Source organism: Orcinus orca, chromosome 1 (genome assembly GCF_937001465.1).
Source record: "Orcinus orca chromosome 1, mOrcOrc1.1, whole genome shotgun sequence".
NCBI classification, from domain to species: Eukaryota; Metazoa; Chordata; class Mammalia; order Artiodactyla; family Delphinidae; genus Orcinus; species Orcinus orca.
In genome coordinates, this window is record NC_064559.1 from 115,076,899 (window position 1) to 115,097,324 (window position 20,426).

Consider the following 20,426-nt stretch of genomic DNA (forward strand, 5'->3'; position numbering starts at 1 on the left):
TCTCTATCCAGGCCTCATTGACTTGGCCCCTGCCTCCCACAGCCTGGCCTGGGATTTGGACAACGAAGCTCAGTCCTTGGGCTCTCAAGTCACTTTCATAGCGCTCTCCTGCCTAGCTGTTTCCTCGTCTCTACAACACACTTGCTCCCTCTTTGCTCACCCCTGATAGTGTTGGTGCCGATGTAGGCAGTGTTCGCCCTTGAGCCAACCAGCCCCCTCAAGGCCACTTTCTTTGGATTTCGGTGACCATTCTGGCCTCCCTGCTGCCTCTCCCATGAGTGGGACTTCTGCACAGCCAGGTCTTTCTCCCTCCAGCCCACCATTCACCATGGATCCCCCAGCCCCAGCCACCAGCCCTGTGCCCCATCAGCCCCAGTTGCATAGAGGCCCTGGGGAGGCTGCAGCACTGAAGGAGCCTGTCCGTCCCTCCCTAGCCCGCCGGCCGTGGTCCTCGCCTCCCCAGGGTGTACTGCATCATCAGCTGCATTGGCTGCTTCGGCTTGTTCTCCAAGGTAGGGGTGGAACGGGATTCCTCGGGGCCTGCTGGGCCTGTTGAGCTTCCAGGTCCACCTGGCTGCCTGCCCTGCCTGAGCCCCCTGTGCTCCTCCCCCACAGCCGGGGTCAGGCGAGGCACCCTGGGGAGATTCAGGCAGACAGGTGATTGGGCTGGACTTGGCTTTAGGGAAAAGTAGGAACTGAAGCTAGAGGACTGTCTCCCCTGCAGAAAGCCCACTGCTCCCCGTCTAGTCAGGTAAGAATGCAGCTGGAGAGGGACATGGGTAGAGCTCCAGGTTAGGAGTGGGGAGTTCCAGTTCCTCATCTGTCAAATGCATGTAATGATCCCTCACCTTCCTATCTCATGGGTTGCTGTGAGGCTCAGATGACATGATACATGAAGAAGACAGAATACTAAACAGATATAAAGACAATTATACAGCGGGGCTTGGGGGACTCCCTCTGACTCCTTCCAGGGTAGAGGGGGAAGTTGAGGTCTCCAGGACTTCTGCTGGAGCAATTTGAGTGCTAGTACACCTGAGTTGGGATCAGAGAGGAGTCCTTCCGAATGGATGTGGCATGTCTTAGTGGCCAGAAAAGGGCATCAGTGTGCTCTGCCCCAGGCAGGCCCCTTGAAGGATGAAGGTAATATACTCCATCAGCCTTGGCTTGGGTGGATGGTTCATCTGTGCAGGGTTCTGTGGATGAAGGCCATCCCTCGGCCTGGGGAGCCTCTGGTGGAAGTTGGAGGGCAGAGTGGCACCCAAGAGGCCCAACTTCTAGTCTCCCACTCCATCTAGCACAAATGAACATGGTCCCATCAGGGATGACGAGTTTACTCTAGAATGACTTCCTGGGGAAGGTAGCTCGTGCTGATGTTAGGAGAAGGAAGGAATACGGATCGGTAGAGAGAAGATGAAAAGAAGAAGGCTAGGAGCAAAAGCAGGTCTTGCGCAGGAGGTAAACAGCAGACTGGTTTCTGCCAGGGAGGAAAGAATCAGTTAAGGATTGGCGGGACCAGCCTCACACATGAGATCTCAGCTACCAGCCTGGGAGCGTCCCTTTGAGTCATGTTTCCCGTGGTCCTCTTCCGTACAGATCCTGGATGAAGTGGAAAAGAGGCATCAGATCTCCATGGCAGTCATCTACCCATTCATGCAGGGCCTCCGAGAGGCAGCCTTCCCCGCTCCTGGGAAGACCGTCACCCTCAAGAGCTTCATCCCCGACTCAGGCACTGAGGTGGGTGAGCAAAATGGACAAGACCCTCCCTGACTGCAGGGGGCGTGTTCCTGGGGCACCTCTCGTCACAGTGCTCCCATTCACCAGAAACTGAGCCAGGCAGGCACTGGGGCTTGGCTCGAATTATTGGCGGCAGAGCTGAAAGTCAAACCCCAATGTTCTGATCCTCCCAACCTGATGCTCACAAGGACCTACTTACTGTTAAGCCACCAAGACTTTTATTTATAATAAATAAATCGTGTAAGCTGAGGCTCCTGGTCCTAGAATGGCCTTTGCCCCCAGCCGCCAAACTGCCACTTTTCCCCATTACCTCACTTATCTTCTGGTGTCTGTCCTATATCTCTACCTTATGGCCTCCACCTGTCTTTTGCTTATCACACATCCCCACCCCTGAGTCCCCACCCATGCCACAGTGGGGATGCTATTGTTTTAAGACACTAAGCAGACAAAGCAGCAAGTAGAACGTTGTTTTAATAATTCCAGTCCTGACCCCTGGTACTCTGGATAATCTGGTGTGTCCTCTGCTTCCCCAGATCAGAATAAGGGGAGGGGCTAGGCTTGTTCACTTATTCAAAAAGTAAGTGTGGCAGGCTAGCTATGCACCAAGTTAGACTATTTTCTGTCTACGAAGCAGTAAATAAAATGAATGTGGTCCCTGACTTCATGGAGCTAAAAGTCTAAAGACTTAAATAAGTAAACACACAAATAAATAATTAAAAATTGTATGATTGTGATGAAAAGAAAACAGGATGCTACATGGGAAAATGATGAGAAACACAGGTTGACACCTTGCATTAGGTGGCCAAGGAAGGCCTCTGAGACATAAAGGAGGATAAGAATGAAGAGAGAAAATATTGTGAACCAACTATACTTCAGTGAAAAACTAATAAGTTAGTTTTTTTGAAAAAGAGTGAAAGGCAACCCAGGGGAGGGAGGGAAGAACCTCCGGCAAGAAAGAGTGTGACATGCTCAAGGAACGGAAAGGAGTTGATGCGGGGAAGCGAGGTGAGGCAGGTGGTGAGAGAGGCGGGCCTTGTGGGCCACGTAGGGGATTACATCAGTGTCATCCTCAGAGCGTAGGGGAACCATGGGTGGGTTTTTAGCAGTGGGGAGGCACGGTCAGATGTACTCCTTTGGGGAAGATAGGGTGGAGGCTGGTAGAGACCCAGCTTTCGGGGTTTGTGTGATTTTTTCGGTGTGGTGACTCCCCCTCTCTCTGGTTTCCCCACAGTTCATTTCGCTGACGCGGCCCCTTGACTCTCACCTAGAGCACGTGGATTTTAGTTCTCTGTTGCGCTGTCTCAGTTTTGAGCAGATTCTTCAGATCTTTGCCTCTGCAGTGCTGGAGAGAAGAATCATCTTCCTGGCAGAAGGCCTCAGGTTGGTCCAGCCACCGAGCGGGGTCACCTGAACTGACTGGCATCCCTGGGTTCCAAGGAATAGACCGGAGGGTTCTCGAAGGAAATCAGGCTGTAGGACCTGTGTGCTCCCCACCCTCCTGCCACCCTGCCTTGATCTGCACTAAGCCTAGAAAATAGCTGTTATAATTCCCTGTTTCTGCCTCCAAACTTGATCACTGCCTAAGCCTGAAGGAGGTTTGTGATTTAGCACTGAGAAGTACAAGAAGTATTCCCGTGACAGCCCTGGAGGAGACCAGTTAGGGTGGATGCAGACATGATTCTGCTCTCGAGAAGCTGAGGGAGGACAGGGCAGGAAGTCATAGAGTGGTAGGGAGGTCAAGCGTACTATCCTTAGTGGCAAACACATGTCATTTGTCCATTTATTCACTCATTCAACAAACACTTATTGTGTGTCAACTGTTTACCAGATGCCAAGCATCAGGAAAATACAGACAAATAAGACATGGTCCTAGACCTTAAGGGGATGTCGAATTATCCCCATTTGAAAAGAAAGCACAGGTATTGAAATCAGCAGAACAAAGTTCAAGTTCTTTTCCTCTGCCTTTAGCTACATGGTGTTCCTTAGGTTAGGTTCTTAACTTCTTGAAGTCATGATCTCCTTATCTATAAAATGGAGATCTGTAGCTACTTCATAAGAGTGTGGTAAGGATTAAATGAAGTAATGTACATTAGGTAACTAGCACTCTGCCAGGCACACACTGGTAAGTGCTAGTTGTTTTTCTTAATAATAAGTTCATAGTTGACTATATCCCTGTGTATAGTTGAAGCAGAATAATATCATGTCTTGGTCTCTACCTCTTAGGGGCTTCAAGTCTGAGAAAGACATGGGGAGATGTGTGACAGAATAGAGAAGGGAGAAAAATCGTAAGACAGTAGAAGGTTGACCGATTTATGTCTTGGGATGGAGAAAGCTGCTTATATTGGGCTGACAACCCTGGTTTTATCTTTTAGGGAAGAAGAAGAGAAGGATATTAGGGACCCAAATATTAGGCCAGAGGGCCAGGTGAATGTCATGGGTTTTAGAGGAAAGGAAGCTTGGGCAGGCAATGGGGGTCTGTGGGTTGAAAATTCTGTAAAAATCAGTGATAACCAAAAAGGCACCATTTGTAGGCCAATCCTTGTGGAAAGTGGTATAATCTTTTGCTTTGGAAGTAGCTCTTCCACTCTCTGCCCTGTAGGGGACTGAGAAGTTTCTGTCACAGCTGGAGCTGGGATTCTGGCCTTTTCCTCCTAAGATCAGTGTTTAGGGGAAGTGAAGGGGACTCTGGCCTGGACATGGGCAAAGGCCGGCAAGACTCATCTCTCAGGCGTTAACTTTCTTCAGGGAGACTCCACCACTCCCCACTTCCTTCCTACACTGAGTGTTTCAGATCTCTGCAACTCAGGCAGAAGGGGACTTCCAGTCAGCCTAAGCCTTGGTGAGACTCTCAGAGACTCCATCTTTCTAACTCAGGAAGTGCTAGCTCCATACCAAGAGCTGAAACAAGGTTTCTGCATCTGTGTTTTGATTGGCTTTGGCTTTGGGGTAATTTGGAGACATGAAGAGCCGTGAAAGCCAGTGGAGAATAGAGAAGACAGAAAGGGGGGTTGTGTGTGTGTTTTGGAGGGGCAAAGGGGGGGAGGGATTGGGGGGAGCTGGGCCCGAGTTGTGACTTAGGCAATAATTACACAGGGAATGCTTCGTTGGGAAGGGTGGAGGAGCCACTTCTGTGGGACTTTCCAGGTAGGAATTGCTGGTCAGAGGTTCCTGGAATCCAGGAATTTCCCAAGCAAACTCAGGCACCAACCCGGTAACTTGAAATAACCACGAGTGGCCAGAGGGAGCTGTGAGAGTTAAAGACTCAGGATGAGACATAAGGAGGAAACAGGCTTGACCTCTCTGCTGCACCCCAATGTTTACACGTTTGTCTCCTTAACTACACTGAGTTCCTTAAAAGCAGAGCCAGTCTTATGCTTCCTGGTATCCACATCCTTAGCACAGTGGTAAGCACAGAGAAGGGACTTGAACAATGAAGCCATTTCTTCTTCCCTCCCCTCTTTAGAGTCACTCCCCCGGCCCCCCCAACCCCCGGAAGTGAGTTGAGAAGACTTAACTGGGAAAAGAAGATCAAATAGAGGCCCCATCCTTGATGAGAGGAGCCTCAGCCTCCCAGTTTCTGTACCTTTCCTCCCAGCTACAAGTAGTCACAAGCTCTGTGACTGGCATGGCTCCCAGACTTGCTTTTACAGGCAGCATGAGCAGCTGCTGTCAGTGGTGGGCTGTAGGGGTGGGTCCCTGGGGGTGGAGGCGCAGGGAGGCCCCTCTGACTCTCACTCTCTGTGCCCTGTCCCCAGCACACTGTCTCAGTGCATCCATGCTGCTGCGGCGCTGCTCTACCCCTTCAGCTGGGCCCACACCTACATCCCTGTTGTCCCCGAGAGCCTTCTGGCCACTGTCTGCTGCCCCACTCCCTTCATGGTTGGAGTCCAAATGCGCTTTCGGCAGGAGGTTATGGAGAGCCCCATGGAAGAGGTATGATGCCGCAAGAAGAGGGCATGACTTGGAGCCAGGCAGACCTGGATCCCGATCCCAGCTCTGCTACTAACAGCTGGGTGATTTTGCCGCAGGTTGTTTAACCTCTTTAAGCCTGAGCTCCCTCATCTGTAATATCGGAATGACAATGTTCAGTTCCTAGGGATCCTAGGGGGAAAAATTCTGCATAAAGCACCTAGCCTGGTGCCTGACATATAGCTGATACTCAATAAGGGTCTGCTCCCTCCTCCTGAATGATTTCCCTGGGCTTAAGGGGCAGCACGTGGCTTATTCAGGGCTCACCCGACTGTCCTAGGCCAGCTAGTCCTAATGAGCAGGCCCCAGGTGTCCCGTTTTTCTTCTGAACGGACGAGCACAGCTGGTCTGTACAACAGCTGGTCTATACAACACACACCCCACTGGGGGCTGTTCACGGTGCGGTGCTTAGAAGTGAACTGACAGCCTTCCTGCAAACAACAAGCCTTGAAAATGCAGATTTTTTTTTTTGTAGCAAGGGTCATCTTTCTGATTAGCTCAGAGCTCAGTTGGCTAATGAGGATAGAGGTCCAAATTCCCTTTGATCTCTGTCAGCTTCTTATTTCTTGGCAGTGCCTCCAGATACACCAGAAAGATCAGTGGTGAAAATAGGCATTAATAACATAAATCTATCTCCAGTGTTGGAAGAACAACTCAAAACATGTGCTTTGCTTGAGTTGTCAATAGGAACTTTCAAGAGATAGCACATGATGATAATTTCAAGCCAGAAGAGCTACTTAGGTTTGTCTGCACGGGCTAACCACTGACTCCCTCTGTGTAGACAAAGGGCCTACCAAGGGGAGAGGCAGGGCCTAGAAGTAAGCTGTTGAAGGCTTGCAACCCACCCTAGTGGGAGGACTTCCTCCATTTACATAAGAAGTATCTGCGGTCCAGATAACTCATTTGAGTTATCTGAAGCCACATAGGCAAGGATGGAATCTAGCAGATAGAACCAAAGCCTTTCTTCCACAGAGTGCTGCTGGGAGGTAAAGAAGCAGGCTCTGTTTCCCTTCCTTGCTTTGCTGGCCCGTTCAACCCTCCTCAGGACTGCTGAGTACACATGCCCTTTGAGCCAGTATTTGCCTTGTGACTAACTGGGACAGAGTATCAGCCCCATGTTTAGCAATGACTTAAAATGCCCCATACCCAGAAGTTATGAAACTTCCTGATGCTACAGCTCTATCTCCTCAGCTGTGGCTCTTCCTCCACTGGCCTGGCGGGAAGACACCGGAAGGCTACACAGACTCCAGCTCCTGCTCGCTAAGAGCCTTGGCCTATTTTATTCCTCCCAGATGCTCCGTGAAATGGGCAGGGGGTGAGGAAGGGAGAGGGCTAGGGGCCAGGGAAGGGGAGGGGGATTCCCTGACTCCCCACGTCCACTCTCTGGAAGGGAACGCTTGACAGACAGTCTTTCCAAGTACTGGAAAGACTTCTGGGAACAACTTCACAAAAAATTTCTTCACACACTCTTACCTCCCAGCCCCCGAAGTAAACAGCCTGCCCTGAGTGAAGGCATCTGAGCCTATGTATACAAGTGGTTTCAGGCCTGAACTAGTTCAACTTTTCTCCCTTGACGATGGATAATTACAGTGCTTGCTCTGTCTCTTGGCACACTTCCTAGTTCCTCTCTTTCTTTTTATTTGGGAGAAGGGTGCATGCAGGGATCACTCACCCACCTGTCGAGACCAAGGGTCACAAACTGAAAAGAGGGAGCCAGCAGGCATTTAAATGGCCAACACAGGCTTCGGGGGATTATGACAAACTGCTGAGTACAGGCCTTGACTAAAGGGGGCAGCTGTAACTCAGTTCCATCTGTATGTGGATCAGTGTTAGAGCTCCTGACTTTTCAGGAGAAGCCCCAAATCCAAATTTTATGTGAAATTTTCCAATTTAAATATTGGAAACTAAATTCAATTATTTAAAAATTCTCTGAGGCAAAAAGAAACAGATCTGTAGGTTGGAATCCAACCAGCAGGATGCCTATTTGTCATCTCTAGTCTGGACTGAAGGCCTCTCAGGCAATGATGGAGCTGATACTAGAGCTCAGGTCTCCCAAGTTCCAGCCCTGTGCTTGTCCTACCTGCAGCCTATAGACACAGGTTACTGCCTTTCCTTCCCTCTTCCTGCTGACCCTGGGCTCATTTCCTCCTCTCGCTGTTTCCTGCTGGAAGGCCCAGAGCTCTGTGGGAGTTTTATAAATGGAACTCCAGGCAATTGTACATAAAGTTGTTGTGAGCATTAAAAAAATCAAAAGATGTCCATCCCTGTCCTAAAGCTGACCAGAAGGAAGGGAGTTGAAGGAGAGTTGTCGGGAGAAAGACGTAGTCCCAGGGACAGCACAACCTCGACTTGGAAACTGTCCTATTTGTTAGCAGTATCACCTCAGGCAGCTTAGCTTCTTTGGGTCTGTTTCCTCATCTGCAAAACAGGCACAGTACCTGCCTCTACAGGAGCATTGGGAAGATTAAATGAGATAAAATGTGCAAAGCACCATGTGTGCCATGTACTAAATACTGCATATGTAGAAGCCATTACCATGATCAATGTTTTATTAAGGGAGTGACTGGCTATGGTTTACCCATATTGTCTGTCCCATCTTCCTTAGCTCTCTCCTGTTTCCTGCTTCCTACACCCTCACACCGTTTTCCCAGGAAAGAGGGGGTGGTGAGAAAAGAGACTATCAGACAGGAAATGAGAACTTAAGGTGCTGATTTTATTGCTACTTGGGCTGAAAGTTACAACCACAGGCAGAAATGGAGAAAGGGGAAGAGATCAAGCTGTTTTGTGTTTTTTTCAGGTCCTGTTGGTGAATCTTTGTGAAGGAACCTTCTTAATGTCAGTAAGTGTCTGGGTTCAGATCCCCAGCAGACCCACCACCACTTCAATTGCTCTAGTCTCACTGATGTTCCACTTACTTTAACAAACTTTAAGAACTTTTGTTGAGTGAGAATCCATGCTAACAAGATCTCTCCTCTCTCAAGGAGCCCATGACAAAGACAGATGACTTCACAAGGCAGTTGGTGTTAGTGCCTTTAGGGCAAGGATATAAACCAAGTACCAGAGGGATAGAGAAACTTACTAGTGTTTAGAGTCAAAGCTTCTGTTGCTTCTCTTCTATGTGGCCAATTTCTGGGGGTGGGGGGAAGAGTGGGGTGTAGAATTCATCCCCACCTCACACTCTCTGCCAACACTTCACTTCACACCTCCCCCCTGACTGCTTAACCTCTGAGCTACCTCTGTCATCTCCTAGGTTGGTGATGAAAAAGACATCCTACCACCCAAGCTTCAGGAGGACATCTTAGAATCTCTTGGTCAGGGGATCAAGGGGTCACAGAGTAAGTCCTAGGCTCCTCTCATTTTGGCTTTCTCCTAAGAGCTTGAGGGCATGATTCCCAGTAACTCCCTTCCAGAACTAAAACAAATTCACTCAGCAGTCCTGGGCTAGTCCCAGAGGCCTTGATTCTAGGGCAAGTATGAGATTTTATTCTTCCTAAGCAATGGTGAACCCATATCTAGTCTCCCATTTTAATCAATCAGTAGTTATGAAGCCTACCTCACCCCTTCTCCAAGAGCTTTCAGCTTGCAAAGAAAGCCACTGGAGGTAAGAGTGGGTAGTTTCATCCTTCCACTATCCTGAGATGGTCTCTGTTCCCTGCAGCTTCTGAACAAATCAATGAGCATGTTTCAGGCCCTTTTGTGCAGTTCTTTGTCAAGACTGTGGGCCACTACGCTTCCTACATCAAGCGGGAAGCAAATGGGCAAGGCCACTTCCAAGAACGGGGCTTCTATAAGGCTCTGACCTCCAAGGCCAACCGCCGATTTGTGAAGAAGTTTGTGAAGACACAGCTCTTTTCCCTTTTCATCCAGGAAGCTGAGAAGAGCAAGAACCCTCCTGCAGGTATACAGTGACAGGCCCCTATCAATCCAAGCCCAGAGGGTCACTGCCTCCAAGTCAGGTGTGGCCCTACGATGAAGAGGAGGGGAGGAAAGAGCCTCTCTCTAGAGGCCCACAAAAATAGCTGTAATCTTACCAAGTGGGGCTGGAAGGAAAGAACCTGAAGCCTAAGAAAATGCCTCCTGGGCTGATACTTTGCAGAAGTTGCTCTGTTCATCAGCCAGCAGGAGGCCGTATGCTCTTTGTTTTAGTCTGGAGCTAATTCCTACTAATTATTATTTGTTTTAGGCCCCCTCTGGGGCCAAATCAAATACCTGTATCTCCAAAGACCTGTGAGGGCTTGGGCATCCTGGCAGGAATGTGGGTGTAGTCAGGGAGCGTGGGCAGCAGAGAGGATATTCCTGACCCTCACTCCTGAGCTTATCTTAAGTCTGCCTGGCCAGATTACATGTCTCTTAACACATGTATCTGAACCCACAGGCTATTTCCAACAGAAAATACTTGAATACGAGGAACGGAAGAAACAGAAGAAACCAAAGGAAAAGACTTTGAAATAAGAGCTGTGGTGAACAGCAGTGACTAGACCTATAGGCCAGTTGTGGACTTTGGCCCCTGCCAGCATGGTAGGATGTGAAGCTCTCAGCCCCCAGAATCCACAGCCTTCTTCCGAGTCCTGGTAACCAGGTCTTGCTTCAAGTTGGTGTCCTGAGTTTGGGATCCCTGGAATCAGCTTTCTCAAGACTTTGGAAGGCTCTGACCTCTGTGCTCACAGAGCTGGGCACAAAGCTGCCTTTCCTGCAGAGGTGACACCGGGCAGGAGACAGTAGTAGAGGTGTTGTAGTCTTACAAGTTGCTGTAACTGCCCTCTTCCAGGAACCTCTTACAAAATCCTCAACAGAGAAAGCAGTTGTGGCCCAAAGGCTCAGTTTCTCCACATAAAAGAAGAGGTCTGTGGACATGTGAGGATAAGAATAAAGATGAAAATCTTCTTGTTCTTTAAATGTGTATCTCTGGCTTCCACTATGGAGAGAAAACCAGGAAAACAAGGCAATAGATGTGAGAATAAACTGCGCTAGAAGTAGAGGACCTGGCAATAGTGCCCAGAACTCTGGGACTGTGTTTGGAGTGGTGGGATTACAGGGGTCGGCAGAGTCTTCTAATAGGAAGGGTGAGGGATACTGGTAAAAGCAGCAACCGCACTGGGGACACGGCAGCAGTTCTCGGTTCTAGTTCGGTGTGTTTTCCAGAATCTTGGGAGGAAAGGCTGCTAGCCAGAGTGAAGCACTTGCAGTCGAGTAACTTGAGGGTAGGAATTTCAGTTGACAGAAGCCAGTGAAGAACACTACATTGTTTCCATCAATAGGTCTGTCTGCCCATCACTTCCAGTTTGGAACTTTCCATTTTAGACATCCTACTTCCAACTTCAATATGTTGAGAAGCCCAGTTCAACTCTTTAGCTAAAGGTAGAGGGATCCCCCGCATTGACGTTTTTTCTCTTTGAGAAAAGAGAATCAAAATCTTAGAAGTTCCAACGAGTTTAGTAGTCACCTGGTCCATCTTCCCTCTGTATCTCTATGGATGGTTTCTGTTTAAACACTGTAAGGGATGGGAAACTTTTAGAAGCATCTTGTTTTTCAAAAATTCCATCTTTTTAATGTGTGTATGTGAGTGTGGCCCTCAGAGGCCCCTGCATTCTGTACAAAAAACACAAATGTTGGAGGGTGGGATGGGGACTAGGGTTACCAAATTGAAGTTAAAGCCAATATAATTTTATTTTAGGGTCACAGAGACCTACTGCAGGTGGCACATGTTCTTCCGTCCACATGCCACCCCTAACTATGCTGCTACTCTTCACAGCTTCCAAGAGTCATTGCACCTTTTTAGGTAGTTTACGACAGTGGTTTCTAAGCCTAGTTGTAACTCAAAAGGTTTAACAAGGACTGGAATCCTGGGGAGCTTATGAAAATATGAGGCCCCATCTCAAACCTACCAAATATCTCTAGCAATAGGACCTGGGAACCTGTATTTTTTAAAATTCTTCAGATGATTTTGATACCTAACCAGGTATCAAAATCATATATAATATGATCACAAGAAGAATTAGGACCAGCTGAGGTTTACTATAAACATACCATTGATATGATGCGGATGGTTATCTAGAGCTGAAGGAAGAGCACACCAAATACCTGAACGTCTTCCAGATTTCCTTTACACTGAAAAAGATTCTAGAATCTCAGTTTGTAGCTTCAGCCCACTAAAACCTAGTGCGGTGTAGGAGAGAACAATGGATTAGGATTCAGAAGATCTGGATTCTAGTCCCCATTTGGAAAAGGAGTAACTGTTGTGACACTGGTATGCCATTGAGCTTCTCCAGACCTCAATTTCCACTGTAGGTAATTAACATTTGCTCTGTCTATCTAATATAATAAGACAATGAGGTAACTTTAGTTAATTATCCCTCCTTCTTTTTCCTTTGTCCTAGCTTGCAACATTTGATCCGCCCTAGCATTTTTCTGTATGTACTTCTCTACCCCAGATGCTGGAGAAGTTGCTAGCAAGCAAAGGCAGTGAGAAACTTCCCCTTCCTGCTACATTCTAGCAAAGAAATGAAAGGTTTCACAGTCATTGCTAATCAAGATTACATGGAATTGATGAAATCATTAAAAGTGCAAGGAAGAGTTTTGGTTGCCAGGCAAGGCAGCACAGCTATTGTGTATCCATGATTATGGAAACAGGGTATAAATAAAAATCAATAGTAAGATACCTCATTTTAGTCAACAGCTTAAACCTTTTCCGCTTGTCTCCGTCTTCATTCAAGCAACTGAACTATATACAATGGAAACAGATCTGGTTTATAGTTACTGAGGACACCTGGTTTTCAATTCAAACTGTTGTACAGATACTGAGTAGCCAGAAAAGGAGAGTGCAAATTTTCAATAATTGCCTAGAGAGGCCCAAGCCTCTCTCATTAAAAATCTGGGGGAAGGGTTTGAGATTCCTAGACCAGGTGACTATTAAACCCCTCTGGACTTTTAAGATTATGATTCTGTTTTCTCAAAGGGAAAAAAAGATTTATAATCTCAAGGGTGACACAACCACAACCAAAAAAATCTACCAAGAGGGAAAATGAACATAGCACTCCTGTGTTTTGTTTTGTTTTGTTTTCCTTTGCGGTACGCGGGCCTCTCACTGTTGTGGCCTCTCCCGTTGCAGAGCACAGGCTCCGGATGCGCAGGCTCAGTAGCCATGGCTCACGGGCCTAGCCGTTCCACGGCATGTGGGATCCTCCCGGACCGGGGCACGAACCCGTGTCCCCTGCATCGGCAGGCGGACTCTCAACCACTGCACCACCAGGGAGGCCCAGCACTCCTGTGTTTTAAGTTAAACAGTTTTATACAAAATAGAAAGGTCACAGGACACATAATGATGATGTAGCTGACTGAATTTCCTCATTTATTAAAGAACAGAAATAAATTTTGCTTAAAAATTTTAAAAATGACATTAAAACTTAGTTTATCTTTCCACTGAATAAAACTGAGAAGAAGATTGGCTTTCAGATCATATATTTATTTAAAAAAATAAAATGGATCGACAAAGTTACCACATTATTATGCATGCTAACAGGATTTCCCAAGCCCATGAGATACCATTTCTTGAGCAATAAAAAAAATGACTTCCTCAATAATGTAAAGATAGGAAACCTTTCAATCCAAATTCAAGATCTTTATCACTAGGTTCCACCTCACAAGATATATCTGTGCCACAAGCTGAGCTCCTCAGTAAAGAAAGCTTGAGAAGATACTAAACAAGGACGTCACTAAAAGATGATGATTTGTTAAAATTATAAAGCAACCATCTTTTGGCCTGCAAATATTCTACATTAGAAATCTCCACCACTGGGGATCTGCTCCCCATGACAATTTTACTATGAATCCAGGATAATTACAAACACATGGCATTTTTTTCTTGCATGCTTTCTTGGGCCAACCCTGTTTGACAACATGTACAATTTACGGGATGGAACTTGAAACTCCCATTCTCACACAGGGATAGTTAAGGAGTGTTACCAATAACAAAGAATAAAAGTTATATATAACGTTGGTTACTATAAATTATATTTGTTCTTAACCACCCCATTCTCCTTAATATGTTCAGATCCTTTCGGGCAGAAAACATGAGTTTCCTATAACATCAATTACATCATTAATGATGATTAGAATGAGCTGTAGAGACCTTGATTCTGAAGACATGTATGTGCAGGTGAGACGCAATCTGATTGCAAACACTGACACAGTAGCGAATCAAATCAAAGAAAGAGAAGACCTAAAAAAAAAAAAAAGATACTATTAGATTCTCAGGAATCTGCTTAGGCCATCCCTAAGATTCCTGAAAGCCAAGAGGAGAGGCTTCTTTCTTCTCTTATTTTGAAATTTACCTTCAATTCCATAAAATTTAATAACTCAATTTCCTCAAAGATTCTTCCTTTACACCAAGGAGCAACAAACTTAGTGAATATTTTAGGCTTTGTGGACCATACTCTCTTTGTCACAACTGCTCAACTCTGCCACTGTAGCATGAAAGCAGCCACAGACAATACATAAATGAATGGCCATGACCGTGTTCCAATAAAACTATTTACAAAAACTGGCCATTGGCCCACAAGCTGTAGTCTGCCAACTCCTGCTTTACAGTTAGAAATATGGAATTTATGAGCCAGGATGTAGGCAGGACTAATAAGAATAATACAAAAAATGACTCAAAGATGAAGCCATGAGGAACTCCCACGAAGTCCCATAAATGTGGTTTTCTAGTATTCTAAATCATTACAATTATACGATCTGTCTCTCAGGACTGGCCCACTGAAACAGAAAACAAGTACCCTTCAAATCATGAAATAGAACACAGTACAAAACTTACCAGGGCTATCCAAAGTACAATATATTCATCAATAAAGCTGTTAAAATACTGGTCCAGAAACAAAAGTGCTGGACCTATGAATGCTGTGTCATGCAAATGCATTTCACTTTTAGTCATGTGTGCCACCTATGAATAAAGAGAATCGGTGATGTAGGCAGGCATTTCCATATTAAAGCAATTGTGAGCTACACAGTAAATCAGTATTGTGATCAAGTATCAAGTTTCAAGAATTCTTTAGCAATATCTGTTGAACTTTCAAAACTAAAACAACAACAAAAAGTGGGTGTGAGAGCTATACACCGAAGGTATATACCATGCCAACTAAGTCCCCCTAAATATGCTTTTCACAAGGAGCCTTGAGTGTACAGAATGAGAATGAAGAATGAGAATGAAGAATGTGGATAGAAAGAAGAGTTGTAGAGGTTTAAGGAGCTTCTGGTAATCTCAAATTGTAGCTTCATGTAAGAGTAAAAATGGCTCCCATATTGACATCAAGAGATTTTGATTAGAGGACAGCAAACTCTAGAACTGCTTAGGAAATTATGAAATGAAAACTATGGCCATAAAACCAAAATAAGATGAAAGTTAAAAAGAAAACAGACAAAAACTCTGGTGCTTACCACAAGCTTATTGGTGATTTTGGCAGATACAAAACCAAATGTCAATATATAAAGACAGGGATGCTTTTCAAAAAGCTGAACTGCTGATTTCTTGTAGATCATTGCAGCTAATGTAATTACTGATCCAATATGGAGAAAAGGAGAAAGGACACTTGTTCCCTGTACAGAGTAAAGAGAAGTGAGGAGTTAGTGGTATTCTATACCGATTTGCTTGATGGAAGACAGATCAACTTGAACTTCTAAGAACCTCACGGTGTCTGAGAGCCAGCAGCTTTTATAACTGAATACCAGAACAGCTAAGGAAAAGCAGCAGCATGGATTAGTTAGGCACAAACTGAGGATTTTACCTAAGAGGGCAGACATTTTACAAAGCAGATCGCACTTAAAAAAAAAAAATATATATATATATATGTGTGTGTATAAAAGTGTGTGTCTGCATGCACAAAAAATATGCAAATAAAAGCATATAAATGTATACATGTGTAAATAAAACTGAGAAGTTTCGGGTTTTTTTTAAGACTAAGTGGAAACTCTCAATTAACAATGATTTTAATTAATTCAAATAACAATTCAAATGAAAAACAAAGTGACTACAAAACTAAGTCCTAGCACAATCACTGGAAATCTTAAGAAATACTTACTGCTATCGTTGATCCATTTTTTCCAACACCACCTGTGAAGATTACACGGAAGTAATTTGTACAGGAAAATATGGTCCCTGCTACAGTACAAAGCGCAGGAAAAATTTTCATTTGAATATTCAGCACTGGAATCTTTAATGGGTAGAGAGAGAAAACAATTAATATATATATATAAATCAAAATAAGAAAACAAAGCAAACATTTGATTCATATTCTGATATATTCTCCATTCCTTCTAGTTTAGTAAATACTTAAATTGATGGAAGTTTCCCTAACCTTTCCATTATAAACAATATAAAGTCTCAAGAAATGAGAGACTACATAAAAATTAATCTGACTTCTGATACCAACTTAAAAAAAAATAACTGATCCAACTTTATTAGCTCGTGTCATAGCTAAATAAGGTTCACCTAATGCATCCCAGAAATCTGGCAATAATGAACCAGGTTATCTTCTGGCCTTTTAATAAAAGAAGTGTACTTTTCCTTTATCTTTGTGCATTTTTTGAACTCTACTGCTAAATCTGTAATTCGTTACTAATTGTTATGAGAGAAAGCATGGAGCATAAAGGACTAGAAATATTTGCAACTAGATTTAAAAAATCTGCAAACTAGAGAATTCCCAATTCCAAACTGTTAGAATACAGCCAGCTAGTAAAAGTAGAAAGCAACTAAGAAGGCATTCATATTCAAGGAGCTTCTGTAATCTCAAATTGTAGCTTCACATAAGAGTAAAAACAGCTCCCATGTTGATGTCAAGAGATTCTGATTGGAGCAGAGCAAACTCAGGGACAGGACGAAAAATATGTGAAGCACACCCAAGCAGGTACAGCTCTATAATTGTGAATCCGAAACTTTAACATATGTTTACTTTTCAGAAGAAGTAAATAATAAATTTTTACAGTATATGAAAATATGAATTGATTTACCTAAAGTAAGGGGGGCTGAATGCTTTGAGATCATGTATCTAACCTTGTGAATACAATATACCTCATTTAAAATTAAATACACTTGTATAATACTAAATCCTAAAAATCATTTAAGATTTTCTTTCTTTCTGCACATCTCTTTTTAGCTTTTCTGAAGTCTCCAATTTTGTCCAATATGGACTGAAAAGAAAGGAATAGTAAAATGATAGATTCTATTAAGTGAAACAAATGACCCTAGGAATAAGATTCCAAAAGCCCACAGTAGTTTAATAGGCAATGAGTTCTTACAATGAAGACATTTTAATCAGGGCTGTCTACACTTTTTAGGGATGCCATCTGCTTACACTTTTAAAATCAAATAAGAATGTGACACTTCTTATTTTTTGTATGTATAAAACCCTGGTAAAATTGATAGATATAAAATTTAATGTTTAGCTACTCTATTTCTTTAAAACTCTCAAGAACTCAGTTTATTTACACAACTCTACGACCTCTTGCAAAACTGCAGTCTAAAAAAACAGGGAAATCAACAATTGAAATTTCAAGTTGTACTGTGGCAGTGTTTAATTTTCTAAAATGAAATAGGTCAACTTAAAAATTAAGCCCAGAACTTCACGGAGCATCTTAAATTGTCTCCTTCCTTCTCTAACTGATCTCCAAACCCTACAGTCCAAACTCAGAGCTTGTTTTCAATAAAGGAGAAAATCAACACCATGGTTGCTTTGAACTCCAAGAGACTTTTTTGCTCCAGTTCAGAAAACTAAGGATATTACAATCTAAGTCTGATGCACCTGGCTGAAATTCAATATTCTGTCTAGTTTCCTTTTCCCTCCAAAGACAAAGGACCTGTCTGGCAAAGGAGGAAATACTACACTCACTTAGATTTCAAAAGAAGTGAAGCATTAATCCATTACAGGGGCATGCCTGTATTAAGGCCAGGGCACTAAACAAGTGCCAACTCTAGTGTAGCAGTAATCTGTGCCACAATTGAACTGCATTGCATCACAAATGTGTTTAAAATTTGGTGAAAATGCTTTAGGATCATGGAAATTTTTGCTCTCTGAAAGAACAAAGGATAAACAGCAACATTACGAAAGCCAGGCAAATTAGTAAATGGCTTGGACCACAAACCAAGTAAGCAAGCTATAGACGTAGGGGCAAAGAATCATAAACATTCTTAGGGCCCTCTTCACTTCTGTCATATATGATAGCTACATACACCAAAACATAAGCTCCTGAATGTAGGTTTATGTTTGAATTGATTTTTTAGAACCCTGGATATTGTAGGTGCTCAGTATAAACTTATCAAATAGATTAAGATGTTCTCCCTTTCTCTCTCTACGTAGAATGTCTTTTTTTGAAATACTACCGTATTTCAAAATACGTGACACACCTTGCCGTCACGTTAAGAAGAAAAAAGGAAGTTAGCTACAACAAAATGAGGCAACATGAAGGGAAAGCGGAAGTCAGAGGAACCCCAAGTCTCACCAGGTGATCACTTAAAAATCAGCACTGATCAATCACTTTTAAAAAGTATTAAAATTATTGCCATTTTCACCTCACACTCAAGATCAAGGAGGGTGGACACATTGTCCTTCCCAATCTTTCTTTCTGTCCTCAGCCTCCTGGAACATATCCAGGGTGATCAAAGTGCATCCACTCTATAGAAACAGCCAGAAAGCTGTACTAAAAACACTTTTATCTCAGGCCTACCCAGAATGTCAATGGTCTTTGAGACTGGGAAGAATAAGAACTCCCTTGGGTCATGGTGTCTGCTCTACAGCTAGGGTAAAATCCTCTGGATTCATGCCATAAAATTATGTAGCCAAATAATATCAGTTTAATGTAGTTCATTTTTCAGAGATTAAAAAAAATCTTAAATTCTCAGGTGTACCAGATTAAATGGACACAGATTTTGGTTTAATCGTTTGGATTAATGCAGAGTATCAGTTACTAAGCTGTTAGACAAGTTTTCTTATGAGCATAATAAAATATTCTTACAGGCTTTGTAAATTTCAGCAGAAACAGAAAGTATCATTTTGAGATTAGATACTTCCTTCAAAAGAATGTGGGAATGCCTGTTTATAATGTCTGATTTAGTTAAGTATAAAGCCACTACTTAAGTCTTTTAGTTTAAGAATGAGATACAAATAAATTACACTATATAGCACGTCTTCAGTTCTACCTAATGAATTCTGAAACTTCACCTGTAGTAACACCCACCATTTGCCTTAACTGGATTCCAGAAGGTGTCTCCTGGTTTATTACACGTTTAATCTACTACTACTTTTTTTTTTTTTTAATTTTTATCTTTGGCTGCATTGGGTCTTTGTTGCTGCACATGGTCTTTCTCTAGTTGTGGCGAGCGGGGGCTACTTTGTTGTGGTGCGTGGGCTTCTCATTGCGGTGGCTTCTCTTGTTGTGGAGCATAAGCTCTAGGCATGCTGGCTTCAGTAGTTGCAGCACATGGGCCCTAGAACACGTGGGCTTCAGTAGTTGCAGCACACGGGCTCAGTAGTTGTGGCTTGCGGGCTCTAGAGCACAAGCTCAGTAGTTACGGCGCACGGGCTTAGTTGCTCCGTGGCATGTGGGATCTTCCCGGACCAGGGATCAAACCTGTGTCCCCTGCATTGGCAGGTGGATTCTTAACCACTGCGCCATCAGGGAAGTCCTCAGCTACTACTTTTAAAAGAATCAAACGTCAGTGAAAGTAACTGTGAGGGGATTTTATGGGTCCCTTCCAAAGTGATGACATTCTTTTTTTAAAGAGTTATATATATGATAGAAGATAGTTCCAAGACATCCCAAAAGGATATATTCTTTTAGGGAAGTAATACACAAAAAAAGTCTTGTTTTTTGCAATGTGTAAACCATATACTAACTTTTGTGCATGAAAATAATTTCTTTTCGTAAAAAAGGGCGGGGGAACCAAAACACAAACCATGCACACACAAAAAACCCAACCAACCAAAACCAACAAAAACTAACTACAACCTTTGGTAAAAAAAACATCTCTTTGGGCTTCCCTGGTGGCGCAGTGGTTGAGGGTCCGCCTGCCGATGCAGGGGACACGGGTTCGTGCCCCGGTCCGGGAAGATCCCGCATGCCGCGGAGCGGCTGGGCCCGTGAGCCATGGCTGCTGAGCCTGCGCATCTGGAGCCTGTGCTCCGCAACGGGAGAGGCCACAACAGTGAGAGGCCCGCGTACCGCAAAAAAAAAACGAAACAAAAAAACCCCCACAAAACTCTTTGAATTAAAAAAAAAGGCAAGAAATGGGTAATCAGTAAGCAGTAGATAGAAATCACTTACCTTTGCAAAACAGCTGATTTTCTAAAATCAGCTTTAAGAAGACATTTGCACTGTTTTTGTTTGTTTTTACTATAAAGTTGCTTTCTTAAATATGAGTAAAAGTCTTTTAATGAGGATTTGGAAGGCAATTTCCATTTCATGGCCTCAACCTCAAAAGAGATAAAAATTTCACAGCTAGGCCCTAAATATCTTCTCTCCATTTTGGCACACAAATAAATCAGAGCACTGCATGTAGTAGTCTTTCCTGAACTAACACAATGCAATTCAAAACAGCATATTCAGCAATGAGCCCATAGGGCCAAGGATAAAGAAAAAAAGAAATACAGTGGTTTGGAGTCAATTATGGGAATCTGTACTGAAATCTGCTCAAAGAACCCAGAGTATTTCTCTAAGCCTCCGAATATCACCAGAGA

General features: G+C 43.9%; 2 protein-coding genes across 7 annotated transcripts in view; one reads left to right on the forward strand and one right to left on the reverse strand.

Annotated features, from left to right (window-relative positions):
• The window catches only part of DENND2D (DENN domain containing 2D), an 18,111-nt gene extending 7,512 nt beyond the window's left edge, over positions 1-10,599 (forward strand). For 2 of the 3 annotated variants that reach the window (XM_004263178.4, XM_004263177.3), the window contains exons 5-12: positions 435-512; positions 1,594-1,734; positions 2,966-3,114; positions 5,490-5,667; positions 8,501-8,542; positions 8,954-9,038; positions 9,362-9,601; positions 10,079-10,599. In XM_004263178.4, coding sequence (XP_004263226.1) covers positions 435-512; positions 1,594-1,734; positions 2,966-3,114; positions 5,490-5,667; positions 8,501-8,542; positions 8,954-9,038; positions 9,362-9,601; positions 10,079-10,155 — 990 coding nt within the window. In that variant the 3' untranslated portion in view covers positions 10,156-10,599. The remainder of the gene's footprint in view (positions 1-434; positions 513-1,593; positions 1,735-2,965; positions 3,115-5,489; positions 5,668-8,500; positions 8,543-8,953; positions 9,039-9,361; positions 9,602-10,078) is intronic. The other variant, XM_033435149.2, reaches the window with a different exon arrangement.
• A 2,423-nt stretch (positions 10,600-13,022) lies between these two features.
• Positions 13,023-20,426, reverse strand: part of CEPT1 (choline/ethanolamine phosphotransferase 1) — a 36,655-nt gene continuing 29,251 nt past the window's right edge. For all 4 annotated transcript variants that reach the window (XM_033435071.2, XM_033435064.2, XM_004263176.4 and 1 more), the window contains exons 6-9: positions 15,777-15,908; positions 15,136-15,294; positions 14,516-14,641; positions 13,023-13,921 (exon numbers count right to left, since the gene is read on the reverse strand). In XM_033435071.2, the coding sequence (XP_033290962.1) occupies positions 13,802-13,921; positions 14,516-14,641; positions 15,136-15,294; positions 15,777-15,908 (537 nt within the window). In that variant the 3' untranslated portion in view covers positions 13,023-13,801. The remainder of the gene's footprint in view (positions 13,922-14,515; positions 14,642-15,135; positions 15,295-15,776; positions 15,909-20,426) is intronic.